The sequence below is a fragment of the Notolepis coatsorum genome, assembly GCF_963971535.1.
Source record: "Notolepis coatsorum genome assembly, chromosome: 9".
NCBI lineage: Eukaryota > Metazoa > Chordata > Actinopteri > Aulopiformes > Paralepididae > Notolepis > Notolepis coatsorum.
Window position 1 is genome coordinate 144,525,105 of NC_140173.1, and position 17,159 is coordinate 144,542,263.

Below are 17,159 nucleotides of genomic sequence, written 5' to 3' on the forward strand. Positions count from 1 at the left end.
TTATTTCTAACCCTAACCCTAACCCTTTGCTACGGGTAATATATGTAATCGTAACCCCTTGCTATTCTACCTTTTCCATTTCCATTGTAAGGGTTCTGGTCGTCTCACATAAGGGAGGGTACTGCTTGCGGGGGGAACCCAGTTATTTCTCTACCATCCGGTCAGTAGGTGTGGGAGGGAAAAGGGGCAACTGTGGAGGGTGAGGGTGTGTTGGGGAGTACTGCGGACTACTCCAGAGAGAGGGAGGAAGACCAGAGTACCGGACCAGGTTTGTAAACCCTGGGCCTCATTCACCCCCACTACCAGCCTCCAGTTGACGCTCCGGACCCCAAAGACGGAGGTGCAGCTGGCCAGGGTGCTACTGTGTCTCGCTACCTATTGACCGCACCCCACAGTTCCCACGAAGCAGGGATAATCCACCCTGCTACACGTATATAAATAAAATAATTTGGGAAATAAGAGAAACTCCTTTCATTCCTAACACGGTCTACTGGCGCATCATCTGGCGATTACTTGATTGATTGATTGATTGATTGATTGATTGATTGATTGATTGATTGATTGATTGAAAAATGTATTAACAGATTGCAGAATGGGTACAATACAGTACGGCTCAATATTATTATTAAGTAAATCGCTCACGTCCCCAACGCGTCTAGTTTTTTACCAACCCAGTTCCACGTTCGCGTTCTGCGATCTGATTGGCCACTGACGTTTCTGGTCATGTGACATGTGCGCCCAATCGCGTGACGCCTGTGTCTTTGCCCATTTCCGCCTCGAACAGCATGCAAACTACCTAACGCCTAGTTTATCACTGGTTAAGCTTAGGCGACTCTTTCGGAGTTGGTTACGGTTAGAGTTTGGAATCAGGGCTGGTGTTCTATCGCCTAAGACAAACTCTAACCTTAACCAACTTCGAAAGAGTGCCTAAGCTTAACCGGTGAAAGAAACAGGCGTCACACGATTGGCCGCACATGTCATTACGACCAGAAACGTCAGTGGCCAATCAGATCGCAGAACGCGAACGCGGAACTGGAAATGGGTTGGTAAAAAACTAGACGCGTCCCCAACAGGTTCCCTTCTAGACCGGGGACAGACTGGTAAAAAGTGTTCCCTCACCCACCTGGACTTCCTGTAGTGGTTGAATGTGGAGGGTGGAGAGCAGGAGGAGGCTACAGCCCCAGGACAGGACAGGCCTGCGGAACTGCGCCACAGCGAAGGACAGGCCCAGGTGTGTCAGCAGCACGGTCACGCCTTTCAGCCCCAAGACGCCGCTGGCTGCTAGCAGGCCGTAGACCAACAGCGCGGGAACCCTCAGCTGTGGGAGTGTCAAAAACATGTCTTTTATTTAATCAGATTATATATTATATCCACATAACCGGAAACAGTTTATTTGCAAAACACAATGAAAGTACAGGATTTTTTTTCCCAGTTACAATGGTGCCGAGACCCACGCGCAACTTACAAATCTCTAGATAATGACAGCATGATTGCATGACCAACAGTAGACTATACGTATCACTGTTCATATTATTTACTTTAGTACATCAAACAATAGGCACAGTACAATGTATGTATCACTGTCCATATATTTATGTCATATGTTTACACCAGTGTTAGCAGTGTGGCTTACTAGGGCTGTCAATTGTACCTAAGAATACCACTTGAAAATGAATAGGCAAAATGAAATGAGGCTAATTTGAATATTAACAATAAAATGTACATATTATTATTACCACATCGAAGCTCCTTGTGTGTTGTATTTGCTATTATGGATAGTACCAGTTGAAACTATCATCAGGCATCGGACTATGTTTGGTAACACCCATTTATTGGCTTCTATTACAGGCACGTTTTCTCATCATGAAGGGACAAGAACCAGTGGGCATAACGGTCATTATGTAACACATGTTGTACAGACAAGGTGATGTATTGCCAGAATGTACAAACACTGCTTGGGTAATGGGAATATTCGTCTTTGAACTTTTAACATTTTGAACTTCAACAACAAGAATTTAAAATGTCAAGGTGTCCCTTAACTCATTGGACGCCAGTCACGATGATAGTCGGGTTAACTCGCCATCGCTTGAGCGCCAATCGCGAGTATAGTCGGGTTTTAATCGTTATTTCATTTATTAGCGATATCCATTCATTTTCATCCATCCAGCCTGATGTTATCGTTGGGAATGGGTCTGAGCTCGCAAAAGGGCAAATACCGCCCCCTACGCCTTCCGGCTGGTATTGCACTCCACTGGGAATGGTATAGTTTATTTTCTGGGACGATCCAAGCCGTGCGGGCGTGGTTTAAATACTCAGGCGAGGTAACCTGATTTCAACGATACATCTGCGAGGCTGCCTGATATGTATTTCTACCCCGATCGACGCTGTATCTGTGTGTGTATGTGTGGCTGTTTTCCGTTGGGGGGGGCCATTTCATGTATGCACGAGGAAGGATAATAATGATGATCTAGCATTGATTTCAGGAATATTCAATAATCAGCCAAAAAATGACAACGTGTTTTGTTTATTCCACTAAAGGGCTATTATCGCGTCCATCTCTGGAATTACTAGAAATCACCAAAACTATACTCGTATTCAAAACGGTATAAAACGGAAATGTACCGATGAAAAAACAATCAGTTTTGTACATGTTGACTGCAAGCAACTCACTGATAATCTATGGGTGTATTAGACCCATAGCCATAATTTAAGATGTATTTTAAGCACTCGCAAATCTCCCAGTTCTCCCATTGATTAAAGCGGTGGCACTCTAGCGCCCTCTCGCGCACTTAAACGGTGGCGTCCAATGAGTTAAGCCTTCTGCTGCACTTTCAAAGATCAATAACAGAACTAGATACCTAGCCAGAGTCTCCCAGTTTTTAGATCAGTCCGCGATGAAAATACTTGCTGGAGCACTCATACAGTGTCACTATAACTATGCGTGTGGCTCCTGGTTCAACAGCGCCCCCAAAAGTCAGAAAATGTAACTACAGACATCACAAAACAAGCTAGTCAGGGTAATACTAAGACTACCCGCCCGAACCCACCTTGACCCGGCCATCACACTTTGAGAACATGAGATGGCTAAAGGTGGAAGACAGAGTCAACCAAATAGGGATGTGCCTAGTTCACAGAATCGTGCACGGGTAGTAGGGGTGGGAATCGCCAGAGATCTCGCGATACGATACTATCGCGATACTTGATCTGTGTTGCATGTACCTGACAAACTGAACTGTTTGTATTACAGTCATATTCCAACTTAACTGAATGCACATGTGTGTGTGTGTGGACTACTGTACTATTACAGGTATTGAAATGAACAATGCAACTTCCTTATACAAAAAGAAAAAAAATTATATTTTTTATGAATAATTAAATATCGATACTTGGCGTCCCTGTATCGATACAGTATCGCCACGCAAAGTATCGCGATACTACTACGTAGCGATTTTTCCCCCCACACCTGACGGGTAGTGCCAACGATTACTTCAACTGTGCCAACGACACCCATGCATATTCAACTACTAGGCGTAGCTCAACTGACGTCGTGCCAGTCAGATTGTCAGGAGTTGTATGGGGAAGGAGTCATTTTTATATTCTGCAGCTGTCTTTTGAAAACAGTCTGCCCAGTGACCTGGAAATAGTAAACAGTGCTGTTAAGATTCAAGACCAGCCGAAAGACATGGCTCAAAAGGGACTATAATTAACCCATATACTCAGCTAAAGGCACCGTTACATGTTTTTATGTGACGTATATGTGATGTGTTGTGATGTCATGAGTCTTTACAATGTCTGTATGATGCATGTCTGAACATTTCGTTCCCCTACCCCCCTACAAGGACAATGGAAATAAGCTCTGAGCTTTTTTGTGTCCATCCTTGGCAGTATTTCCAGACTGTGCTTCTGTCGCACGTTATTTTTTATATATTGTCAAATAAATTCATTCATTCATTCATTCATACTCACATCCTACCTTGGGGCAGAGGACGCCTGTTGAGGTGGAGATCAGCCCGTGTCCAAGCAGAGTCCACAGCAGAGACTTCTTGGCCCAGTGGCTCCAGAAGGTCCACTCAAAGTCTGCAGGGTCCTACCAAAAACAACTAACTTCACTATATGGGCCGACAGCGGCATGTGAGCTGGGAGCAGGGGGGCGCAGGGACGACCCCTGTGGAACAGAGAACACCTTGAAGGCTAGTAGCCCCTGCAGTGGCTTTGGAGATAGAGATTTACTATTCCAAAGCCTTTTCTTTGTACAGTGTTCTTGGGTACCTAGAAAGGCGCTTTTAAAAAGGTGCTATAGATCATATTTTCATGTAGAGAAATATTTTTTTTTTATTATTATTATTATTTTATATATATACATCCACAGAGCATTTAGAAAGACGTGGAATAAAAGTATTGCTTTTATTGCAAAAAAGCAAATTGTGTACAATTTCAAAACACCCTCTCAGTGTGCGATCCATAGCAAGATCTTTGGGTGAGCCGGGGGGGGGGGGGGGGGGGGGGGGGGGGGCGCAGCGCGCCTCTCAGCGAGGAGTGCTCAGGACAACTCACTTACCGTCCGGCCGTCTGGACGGGGCTTCCGCAGCACATTCCATGATAAAAAAAAATATCTATTTAGTTAGATAGAGAAGATTATCTCTCAGACTCCTGACTGTCCCAAATTACCCCCATCTCCAGCTTCTTCGGCGCCGGCACCGTCACCGATCGTTGTAATATTAATAATAGTCCCCACGGCCACCGGAGCAGCACCAGCCGCAGGTGTAATTGCGCCTGTAGATGATCCGATTCCCGCCTCCTGCTGCTCTGTCAGCTTCACTGTCTTCGTGAAACCAAAATTGGTTAGGCTTACTTGTTTTCGTTTAGACATTTTACTGGCTGTCAAAACGATCACTGTCTGTGTCAACAAGTAACAGCCACAGCACAGGTTACATACAAAGTGGGTCAAGTTTGATGTGTGCCGACAGTTCCGTGCAGGCTGTAGCGCCGCCGCGCACCGAATGGTAATTGCAAGAATAGCATGCATGTTGCCATATTACGTGTGAATTAGTGCGCAAATCATTAATCATACATCCAAAATAGCATACGTTTATTATTATACACGATGATGATACAGAAAATTACAGAAAAATGAGAAATGCATGGCAAAAGTAGCATTTATTTTCAGTAATTTAGAGACCCCCAAAAAATCGCAAATCAAGTTTGCAGGGGAGCTGATGTCTGATCTAGGGGAGCTATAGCTCCCCGGGCTCCCCTCCGGGCTCCCCTCCTGGATCGCACCCTGCACCCTCTAAAGTCACGGTACTTGTTGAAGGCCATGATGAGACCAAAATCGACGGGCTCTGCTTTTAAAAGGGAACTCCACCATAATGCATTATAAAGTTGCACTATGGAAGACTGGCACCCTGTGGCTGTGAGAGGTAACTGCACCTTGGTAAAAAAATATGGATATGGGGGGGGGGGGGGGGGGGGGGGGGGGGGGATTCTTCAAGCAAGGTCACTTTGGGCACCGTTTAATTTACATTTAATGCGTTACTAATGAGATTGTTGTCTTTTACAGATTTCACTGTGCTGGTCGCATCTGACCTGAAGAACTTGTATGGGGAAATTACCATCTCAAATCACCCGTTCTCAAGCTTAACAACAATGCATTCATCAAATTCATCATCATATATATAGTCATCAAATTCCAAATCATCTAAGATGACTGAAAGAAACATTTTACAGTCATTTTCCAAGTCCATATATATATCAACATATATCAACAACAACTAAATAATCTGAACTTTTATGGAAAAGCACAGTCCATGAAACTTGCTTTCAACCATCTCAAGCAATATAATGAACTGATAACAGATATCACTGCATCTTACTCAATGTGCTTAATGACATTTGACCTTTTCTGCCTCATCAACAAGGCTCTCCCACTGACACTGTCTCATCTCCTCTCCCCATATACACTATTATGTTACATAAGAGTCTGTCACTATGTTTTACATTAACACACTGGACTATTATATTTGCAGATATATTCAAAACTGTGAGCAACTGAAAAATGTTTTTATATGTTTTGCAAAATACTGCACAATTGCACAGCTCTGTTATATATTATATTCTATTGTATTTGTATTCTAATTTAGTTTATATGTTCAATTTTATTTTATTCTACTTACATTTTTTATTAATTTACTCCTACTTGCTTTGTAAGTGTTGATATTGTCTGTTAATGTTGACCAAGCCAAATTCCTTGTATGTGCAAGCTTACTTGGCAATAAAGACGTTTCTGATTCCAATTCTGATTCTTATGAAATCCCTGAGAGTTTCTACATACTGTCAAAATTATTGACATATAACCCATTGTCTACATTAGAGACAATGCAGCAAATCAAATGGCTCTTGGTATCCGATTTAGTATTGGGGAAATTCTCCCAATAGCGATCCACCATCTTAGCCTGGTATCGGCCCCAGGGTTTCCCATCAATGACCTAGACAGTGGCGGGCCGCCACAGTCTAATTAGTCCCGCGGCCCGCCACAGTTGTATACTGAACACACACAACAAAAAAACAAAAAAACAAAACTTATTTTTTTTTACTATTTTTTTTTAATATAAAGTTTGCCAATAGGGATGTATCAGTAGTATTGGCAGTGGTAGTAGTCGTAATAGTAATCCACTATATTTTTTTGTTTTCGAAAAAATAAAACCAGTTCAACACAGGTATGCTCTAGTCCAGTGGTTCCCAATCCTCTCCTCGAAGCACCCCAGCCGTTCCATGTATTTGTTAAATTCCACCACCAGCACACCTTGATTAAACTAATAAAGGGCTTGTTAAGTTGAATCAGGTGTGCTGGTGGTGGAATTTAACAAATACATTGAACGGCTGGCGTGCTTCGAGGAGAGGATTGGGAAGCACTAGTCTAAACCAATAAACTATTCAATCAATCAATCAATCAATCAATCAATCGATTTTGTGTTTTGAGCACAAAGTTCATCATAGAATCTAGCCTCTTTATTTTGCTCTCAAAGTGCACCAGATTGATGCATTTAACTTTAAAATGTACACAAAAAAATATATCCGGGGGGGCACGCCCCCGGACCCCCCTAGAGGGTCGGAGGTTCACCCCCCATAGTCTCTGAAAATCCTGTGGGAAACACTGGGCCTGATACCCCAATTCCAGTATCGATATCTGTGCTTCCCTAGTCGGTTACACAGAACCATCTGTCGTTCTTTGGAACGGACCGGCACTGGGCCAGCACTTTAAAAAAAAATGTATTAAATAAAAGCTGGCGAGTAGCTCCTCACAGGACCAAACCACTGTGATTTGGGCACAAGCTTATACTGTAGCTTGAAGCCTGACAAGATGGATTCTAAGCCAGCTGTCGTGCAAAGGTTATAATGATTTACCAAGGTGAAAAAATCTCACCTTTTTAAGCTCCTCCGTAAGAAACCCCTTTTCCAGTTGGAATTCTCTCTCCAGACCCGCTTCATGTTCTATGGAAAATAGAGTAAGAGTCCAATTCAACTGTAATATGATGTAATAATAATTGTGTTCCAATAACATGACATTCAGCTAGGTTACCCGACAGGCTGCGGAAAACAGATTAGGGAGGGTGTAACCTAAACATGTTCTGCCCTAATCATGGCCAGAGAATCACAGGGAACATGGGGGAGAGCAAGAGGGGACGACACACAAACACAGGACCCCAACCCAGGATGCTGTGGCCACATGGCCCCCTGCCTAAACAAACTTTCCTTCCAAGTATGGTATGCTGTATATATATATATATATATATATATATATATATTAGAGCTGGGCCGTTAACGTGCTGCGTTAACGCAATACTAGTATCGCGCGATAATATAATTGACGCAGTTAATCTTAAAAAAAAAAAAAAAATGCTCTTTTTCAGGAACGCCCTGCTTCACATTCACACAGTTCCATTCACACCTGGGAGCTGCCCAGTACAACCACAGTTGACACCATTGGCCACTGAGCAACTCCACTGGAGCAGTTGATTTGCATTGGCAGGGTTTGGCCCTGTCTGGCACCCAACGGGAAAAATATTATAGGCACTATAAGTAGACACCGCTACATAAAACAAGCTGGTCTGCCTGAGTGACTGGTGGAAGAAGGAGAAATAGAGATTGGACTGATTGAGTCAAGCCATGTCACATAGTTCAAGTTTGAAATGCTTCTTTCTGTTTTGCTCCTGAGAATGTGCTAGATACTGTACTGTACTGGTAATATTATTTATTTGTGTTAACTTCTGAATAAAACAACTTATTAAACACAAGTACATCTTATTGAACATTATTTTGATATTTCATTACCAATTATCATAGCAAAACAGCTTTTTCAAACAGTCTGTAATGCATTTTGGAAACGGGAGATGGGCTCATGGTGTAATGGGCCACCTGGCCTGAGAAACATAAGGAGGAAAGAAAAAGTAAGGACTTACTTCTGGTCATTATTTGGGTAGAACACACATATTTTGAATGCCTTCGGCAGATTTTTTTTTGAGCCATTTTAATAATCTAGATTAAATCCAGGATTGCAGATAGATTAATCTAGATTAAAAAATTGTATCTATGCCCACCTCTAATATATATATATATATATATATATAAAGATGTATTCTCACTGCATACATACCTATCCATTCCACACCTGTCTGTACTTACCTGCACATATATTTACTATATCTATATCTGTACCTATCCTACTCTTACTAGTTATGCTGCTGGCCAATGTGACTACTATCATACTGTCCTTATACCTGTATCACTGTACATATTATACTACAACTCTTGTACATACATCTGATTAGCACTACACTCCGTGGTACTCATTTGTATATTTTATACCCAGTTTAATCTCCTGTACATTGTATATTACTGTTGCACTTTACTGCTATACATGTACACTCTGGTTGGATGCCAAACTTATTTTCATTGTACTGTACCTGTGATGTTATGTATATAATGACAACAATACATTTTAATCTAATCTAATCAAAAGTTAAAAGGGATTGAAAAGATTCTTATATGAAGGGACACTTCCATACTACATGAAATATCCTACTACACACAAAGTAACATGTTAGATTTCTCTACTGAAGAAGAAAACATGTTAAATGACACCAAACTAATGAAGTCTATAATTCAGTCAAAGTAATATATCGGATCTATACTCTACTCTGTACCAGCAGATTTAATACTAAGTACCAGCAGCAGGCCTATATTAAAGAAATGATATTGGCAGTGGCACATCCCTGTTTGAACGAATTCACATTCAAGCACTATTTAATGAATCACTATTTCATTAGTAGTGTATTACCTTTGGAGAACCTGTGCAGTTGGTAGAAGGAGTACAGATGAGAGCCAACAGAGAGCAGCCAGTAGGTGAGGATCTCTGTCTGAGGTAGTGCTGCCAGCTGGACCTTTACCTTAGAGGCCATCAGGCCAGCGCCAAAGCTATCGCCCACCTACAATGGAAGGAAATGCACACGCGAGCATTAGGGATGGGTACCGAATTCTGTACTTTTGAGGTACCAAACCGAAACACGTCTGTACTACCGAGTATCGATTCAAGTGAGATACAGAAAAAAAAAATTTACTTTTTTTATTTTTTATTTCTTTTTTACCTTTTTTATTTTCATGTCAACATTCACACGCACAATATATGCTTACCTAGGATTTGACTTGATTCAACAACAAAGCAGTCGGAGCAATGGCAAGCCGAAAACGGTAGAAATTGTAGTTATTTGAAGTTTGGATTATTTTTTTCACGACTGAGGTAGGTAAATTAAATTTCTTGAGACTAAAGTACCGAAAAAAGGTACCGTTGGGTACCGGTATCGATTCACCGGTACCGGTACCGTATCGGTTCAAATGTGAAAGGTACCCATCCCTAGCGAGCATGCACACGCACACGCCCGCCCGCCCACACAGAGACAATTTTCACTGCCACTGAGATGACTTTGAGACTGACTTTCATCAACCTCCAATGCATGTTATTGACTGAAGCTCTAGTTGGATGTAATGACCTTCACATTTCTTTCTTGGACTAAATCAGTTTTTCCAATTAAGAGATGATTAGGCTACATAAACAAGATATATATACTTACAGGATTCTACTGTTTCATATATAAGAGAAGACAACATAGCCTAATTACATTACATAATTACATTAGGAACCAGCTCCCCTTCATAACTGAATGTTACCTACCTACTTATTTGTTGGCAGTGAAAACTTAAGGCCAGCTTAGAAACAGACGCATCATTGTCTAATACGTGATTACTCTGTCCTCTGTTCCACTGTGTGTGTGTGTGTGTGTGTGTGTGTGTGTGTGTGTGTGCGTGCGTGCGTGCGTGTGTGTGTGTTTTCATGTTCAACCTTAAACTATTGCGCAACCTTATATACACTGTACTTAAATAAATAACTTATTTGGATCTTGTCCCTGTGTTTGCTATTTTATTGAAATTATGGTTTTTAAGATGCAGGAAATTACAGCAAATTCATTATATATTTTTTTTTCATTCATTCATTTTATTGTTTCGTACATGGGGGTACAGTTCATCTTTGCACAATATCACCAACATCTTTATTTTTATTTTTTTAACATGATACACCCATGGCCGAAAAAGAGCAGGATGAAGAAAACTTATGTTTCCTGCCCCCCTCCAAACTTCATATTATTTTAACATAATGGCACCTTACAGCTTCATACCACATAATAATAATAATAATAATAATAATAATAATAATAATAATAAATAATAATAATAATAATAATAATAATAATAATAATAATAATAATAATAATAATAATAATAATAATAATAATAACTGAGGGGTACAATTCCCTGACTGTATTGATAAGTATGGTATCATTAAACCACTACCGCTTTATGTACTTTAATTACTGGCCATACAGTACACGATATATGAATATGATGAACACTTCCCACAATGAAATCGGTTCCAGTCAAAGGTATTAATCAAGTATTTAATGGAGCAAAAGGTACATAGGATACTTTACATTATTCTTTGAATGCACTTGTAAGGCAAAGGAGTATGCGTAGGCAAATCAATAACGAATGTCCATTCTCTGGTTACGCAGGAGGTAATTATACAACCTGAATCTTAGGGAATTATATCTATGGTACACTAGTAATAGCGGGAGATACTGGAAAGGGTTCCCACTGGTTGTAAGCCAGCAGGGGGGTAGAAGATCTGTCGGTAGTAGGACGTCTGGTCAACGATGACTAGGGAGACTTCAGGTACAGAAGCCGGTGCAGTAGTCTCTTGATCCACAGACGAATACAGCTTGGTTCTCTGGTAGACTGTAGCTCTACAGTGAAGAAAGCTAGGCGGCCTCAGGCTCTCTGAGCGCCGACTCGACTTGACTCCTCTCGGGGTAAATCCAACACGTGCAGGCGTCGGCGATTATCCGCTCCATAAATCATAGGACCAAAGCAAATATATTCCAGCCGCAAAGGCTATGTAGTCGTCGGGTAGATTAATCCAGCGTACATGTCCATACGGTTCTCGCCTAGGTCTCCTCGGGTGAAGGCGCCATGCGGTCGGCCCAGCCTGGATAAGAACTCTAGCTAATACGAGAAAGCGTTGGAGATGCTGGTCACTATAGAATTCTAACCGCACGATACACTATACACAAATAGACTATTAAAGACTCAATATGTCGCACTCGACGGTATAGTGCCAAACTCTGACAATTCAGTTATTAATTCGCACGCGGTCTCGATACTCTATTCTGAGGCCAAACAGGCCATACTTCACCGCACGTTGTATCGTGGGTGAGGCTTCAACTTATCGGTAACATGCTAAGTGCACGAAGGGTACGGAGGTAAGGGGCTAAGGGTCTTCTACATTCACCTGCGCCGTATTTATACGCACGGTGCACAAATAGTGCCACTCTCATTTCTGTCGCCGTATCCCTGGGCAGGGCCGGGGCAAGTACAGACATGTCGTGTCGGTGACTTTGAACTTGGCTCCGGGGGCCGGTCCCTGGCGCCGGTGGACCACTGTCCAATAGGAGAATGAAATATTATGGGCTGGACTAAAGGGATATTCCGTGTATATGTACAAGGAATATACAAGGGATATCAAACGATATACAAATACTATTCAATATATATCAATAAATAAATATATATATTCGGTTTAATCTGATCCTTCGTAACAATAATAATAATAATAATAATAAGAATAATAATAAGAATAATAATTACCATTTATAATAATAATAATATGACCATTAATAATAACAATAATAACGGTAGTAATAATAATAATATTACTAGATACCCAAATAAAAAATTGCTCTTTATTGCACATCTTTCGGACCACCCCGTACTTGAGACCCAGCTGACTTGAGACTTGAGAGAAAAAACTAAATTATGACGTTCCTCAAGTCCAACGCAGTGAAAACTACAAACGACAATCATCAAACAATATAAAAAAGGTTGGGTCATATGAAATCAATCAAATCAAATAGAATAGAGGACCCACTCACAAAGCAGCATGTTGTAAGGAAAATATATAAATAATAAATATATTTTAAAAATGTAATCCTCTGGTTTGCAAGGCAACACACGACTAAAAAGGGTGGAGTGCACTAACATGGGCAGCACCATTTCTGGGAGTGTGTAACATGTGCAACGCTGCCAGTGCTTAAATATTAGTCAGTGACAGTTTGTCAGACTTTGCTTACATTAAGTTTCCAGTCTGGTTTCAGGGTTAGGGGCAACACTGTAGACAAGTAGAGATCAGACTACTAGAAGGAGCGATGGAGGGACACACACACACACAGTCAGACAGTCAGACACACAGACAGACAGACAGACAGAACCACACACACACACACACACACACACACACACACACACACACACACACACACACACACACACACACACCAAGCTTAGCTAACCTTAGCCAATAAGTTACTTTGTTTTTACCTGAACTACTGATGTTCATGTCGGTCATGATGACGTGGTGGATGCTGTGCCTGTGCGAATCATGCACACTTTGTTGCACCACCACTGTCCCATTCGGCTGCTGGTGATGGATTCCCAGTTAAACTGAGGACGGCGGTAACAACAACACAATCAGAGAGACGCGTCTGCAGGCAGTGAACACCATCGGTGTGTCAAGCCAGCAGCAACCAGCTGTGTTCCCCTGGCAACACAAACAAGTCTTCCGGTCTGACTCTTTCCAAAATAAAAGCACGATTCTGCACAAGACTTCTTCTTCTTCTTCTTCTTCTTCTTCTTCTTCTTCTTCTTCTTCTTCTTCTTCTTCTTCTTCTTCTTCTTCTTCTTCTTCTTCTTCTTCTTCTTCTTCTTCTTCTTCTTCTTCTTCTTCTTCTTCTTCTTCTTCTTCTTCTTCTTCTTCTTCTTCTTCTTCTTCTTCTTCTTCTTCTTCTTCTTCTTCTTCTTCTTCTTCTTCTTCTTCTTCTTCTTCTTCTTCTTGCTTTCCTGCAGTCTAGACGCCCGTTGGCGTATTGCTGCCTCACACAGATTGTTTTAGGTACTACTGCATCTTCTATGGGTGAATGAATGAATGAAAACTTTATTTAACAGATTGCAGAATGGGTACAATACAGTACGGCTCAATACACACAATTGTTAAGGGGATGCAGACCAGAGAAAGACGTTTGTCTTGTTTACATCAGGGTCCCCCATTTTCAATTCATAGTGACATTTATGACATACACAACATACATGGCATTTATGGCACACTTCCGTCTGTGCTTGACTGGGCATGTGGGCACCTTGTCACACATTTCACATCCTTGAAATAAGAGTTAGAACTCTGGACTTATTGGTTTATCACAAGTAACCCCTTGTTCAGTTCGCTTTCTACTTCCTCCCATTTCAGACCCTTCATATCCAGATGTTGTACTGCTACTTTGACAATTATCTTGATCCTTTCAGTTTGACTCTTGACCATAGCTGTTGCATTTATCACTCCTGCTACAAAGGCCACCAAGTGCTTCTTCTCCTCCCACCCCTTCTCCTTCTCCTCCTGTACTATATTATTTACTGATGATTGCCCTTTATTTAGCCCCTGTTCCTTATCCTGTTTTTCCTGTCCTGTCATTTTAGCTGCCTCTGCATAGGAGATTCTGCCTTTAACTCTAATCTGTTGAACCGCCACCTCTCTTTTCATCACTTCACATCCACAATATGCAACACTATGCTCCTTTCCACAGCTACAGCACTTTGGTTCCACTCCCTCTCCACACTTTCCATACTCATGTTCCCCGCTATAGCACATCGCTTCCTCTTTTTACACATCTTGGCTAATATGCCCAAATTCTTGGCAGTTGAAACATCTCAATGGATTAGGTACAAACTCCCTAACTCCAAATATCCCAAGAACACCTCATTTGGAATACCCAGCTCAGTTCCAAACTGAATCAAAATGGTCTCTCTCTCTTTCTTCTCTGCTCCCCTTTTCATTCTTTCAGCGTTTTTAACACCCCTATTACGTTTGTCTCCCTTTAAATTTTCCACCAGCTTCTCCATAGTAACTATTATATTAGTAACTATATTTTTATGTCGCGTATGTCATAAATGTTATGATGAATAAAAATGGGGGACCCTGATGTAAACAAGACTAAAGTCTTTCTCTGGTCTGCATCCCCTTAACAATTGTGTGTATTGAGCCGTACTGTATTGTACCCATTCTGCAATCTGTTAATACAAATTTCAATCAATCAATCAGCTATTTTATGTCTCACTCCATTTGTCAGTAGACTCCCTTGTCGGCTTATTCTCCCAGAGCTGGTGACCGAAAGTAACTAGAGTTCCATGTGTAGGTTAATTTCCGTCTCTCTGGGCTCGGTTCCACATTCCACATATCCGAGGACTTGACATGGACCACACACACATAGACAGTGTTTGATTGATTGAATTGATTGATTGAAAACTTTATTAACAGATTGCAGAATGGGTACAATACAGTACGGCTCAATACAAACAATTGTTAAGGGGATGCAGACCAGAGAAAGACTTTCGTCTTCTTTACATGATCAGGGTCCCCCATTTTCAATTCATCATAATATCTATGACATATACGACATACAGTACTGTTACATCCGGACATTTATAACATACAAATATACAGTGTGTAACGTCTGGGCTTTCTCTCCCTATTCAGGATTGGAAGCTCTGCTGTCATCCTGGAATTCTCACTCTGTCTCTGTAATTATCTTGATTGTCGTCACCTGCTGTCTCTGTAATTACCCTGATTGTTGTCACCTGCCTGTGTTTGTATCACTGGTTCTGATTGGGTCTGCTGGCTGTATTGAGGCCTTTATATTAATACCTTGCCTCTCTCTGTCGGTTCTTCAGCAGTGTTACTGGGAACAGCCGTCCACGGGCAGAAGTCGGATATCTCGCCCGTTATCATGATTTAAAGTTATCTTTGCTCAAGGTCGAAAAGTCGGATCTCTCACCGCCCTTTTCTCTCTTTGCTTCTTTAAGTTGTTTATCTAAGTATATTTCCTTGTATTACTATTACCTGCTTTACCTTGTAAAGTAATGTTATCGCTCAAAGAGATTCTGATAATAAAAGAACACGTATTCGAGAAGAGCAGCACCCTCTCCGTCTCCATTATTTCGTGCCACACTTGGACTCAACATTCTTACCGGGATTCCTAACAATACAGTACTGTTTAAGAGACAAGAGATCATAAAACAACATATATATACATTCGAGGGGGAAGAAACTGTACATTGGAGGGGGTTTGGACATTTATCGGGGCCAGTTTCGTGTAGTGAAGAAGGCACGGCAGCGCCTCTACTTCCTTGGGCGTGTAAGGAAGTTCAAAGTGGGTCAGAAGGAGCTTCTATTCTCAGGCCATCAGGATCATAGATATCTATAGAACACTAGATAGCTTAAGGCGGAGTCACCAGCGTCACTGAACCGCCACCATCTTGCTCCAGTTAGCCTTGAATGAGAGTGAGTGAGCTGCACAGACAAAAATACTCATAACTCGCTGAAATATTGACGGATTTACAAACGGGTTGGTTTGCTATAAACATCAAATATGTAGTTATGATACTGCATACTTATAAAAAAAAAATTAACTATGTTTTTTTTTTTTTTTTTACAAACCGCTTGAATCATAGCCACGTTAATAATGCTTGTAATAAACCAAACCGTTTGTAAATCTGTCAATATTTCAGCGAGTTATGAGTATTTTTGTCTGTGCAGCTCACTCACTCTCACTCAAGGCTAACTGGAGCAAGATGGCGGCGGTTCAGTGACGTCGCTCTCCATTGGCCGGCAGCGCGGGCAAGCTATCTAGTGTTCTATATATATCTATGATCAGGATGCTCAATGACTATGCAACACTAACCTAACCCATCCACGTACATTCATTGCACACACATAAGTTAAACACTCACCTTAACATTCACTTTAAACACTTTCTAACATTACACCATATTTTATATATTATTACTATTCCCTACCTCATTTTGCATTCTTGCATTTTGGTTGCATTTTGTACAGTAGGCCTACTTCGTTTTGTACTTTAGTTTGTATATTTTGTACAGTGTTTGGTCTTTATTCGTTTAACTTTGTTTTACTGTATGAAGCACAATCTCAGGGGCAGGGCTCATACAGAACCACGCATTTCACTGTAATGTACATGTACCTTATGTGACAAATAAAACAAAACTTGAACTTCCTTTAGACACTTTATATTTATAATTTATTGGTAAAGAAATTTGCACTACAACTCAGTCATACCTCATTACACCTTACCCTAAATTGTACCTCATCCCATTTCTGCATTGTACTGTATATTGTATTGTAACTCAGTTACTTTTTCTACTCTGCATTGTATATTGTATAATATTGTATGTATATTGAACACTTTTTGTTTACGTACTTTTGACTTCTATTTTATACTTATTTTATACTTGTCTATTGTTATCTAGCACACTCTCAGGAGCAAAACAGAAAGAAGCATTTCATATAAAAGTATTCTGTAGTTTTGTATGACAACTATAATAAAGAAACTGGAACTTCCTCTCTTTCTCCGCGAACACAACAGCGCACGCGCAGACGGAGCCCGTCACGTGTCCAGCTCAGCAGCAGTCAGCTGACCTGGTGAGCC

The 17,159-nt window shown here is 41.1% G+C and overlaps 1 protein-coding gene across 1 annotated transcript in view; it reads right to left on the bottom strand.

The window, feature by feature from the left end:
• hhat (hedgehog acyltransferase) overlaps nt 1-13,118 on the bottom strand; it is a 157,234-nt gene extending 144,116 nt beyond the window's left edge. Inside the window, exons 1-5 of the mRNA XM_084321510.1 lie at nt 12,985-13,118; nt 9,338-9,485; nt 7,424-7,491; nt 3,974-4,087; nt 1,124-1,318 (exon numbers count right to left, since the gene is read on the bottom strand). Of these exons, the coding sequence (XP_084177636.1) occupies nt 1,124-1,318; nt 3,974-4,087; nt 7,424-7,491; nt 9,338-9,458 (498 nt within the window). The 5' untranslated portion in view covers nt 9,459-9,485; nt 12,985-13,118. The remainder of the gene's footprint in view (nt 1-1,123; nt 1,319-3,973; nt 4,088-7,423; nt 7,492-9,337; nt 9,486-12,984) is intronic.
• Between the last annotated feature and the right edge of the window lie 4,041 nt (nt 13,119-17,159).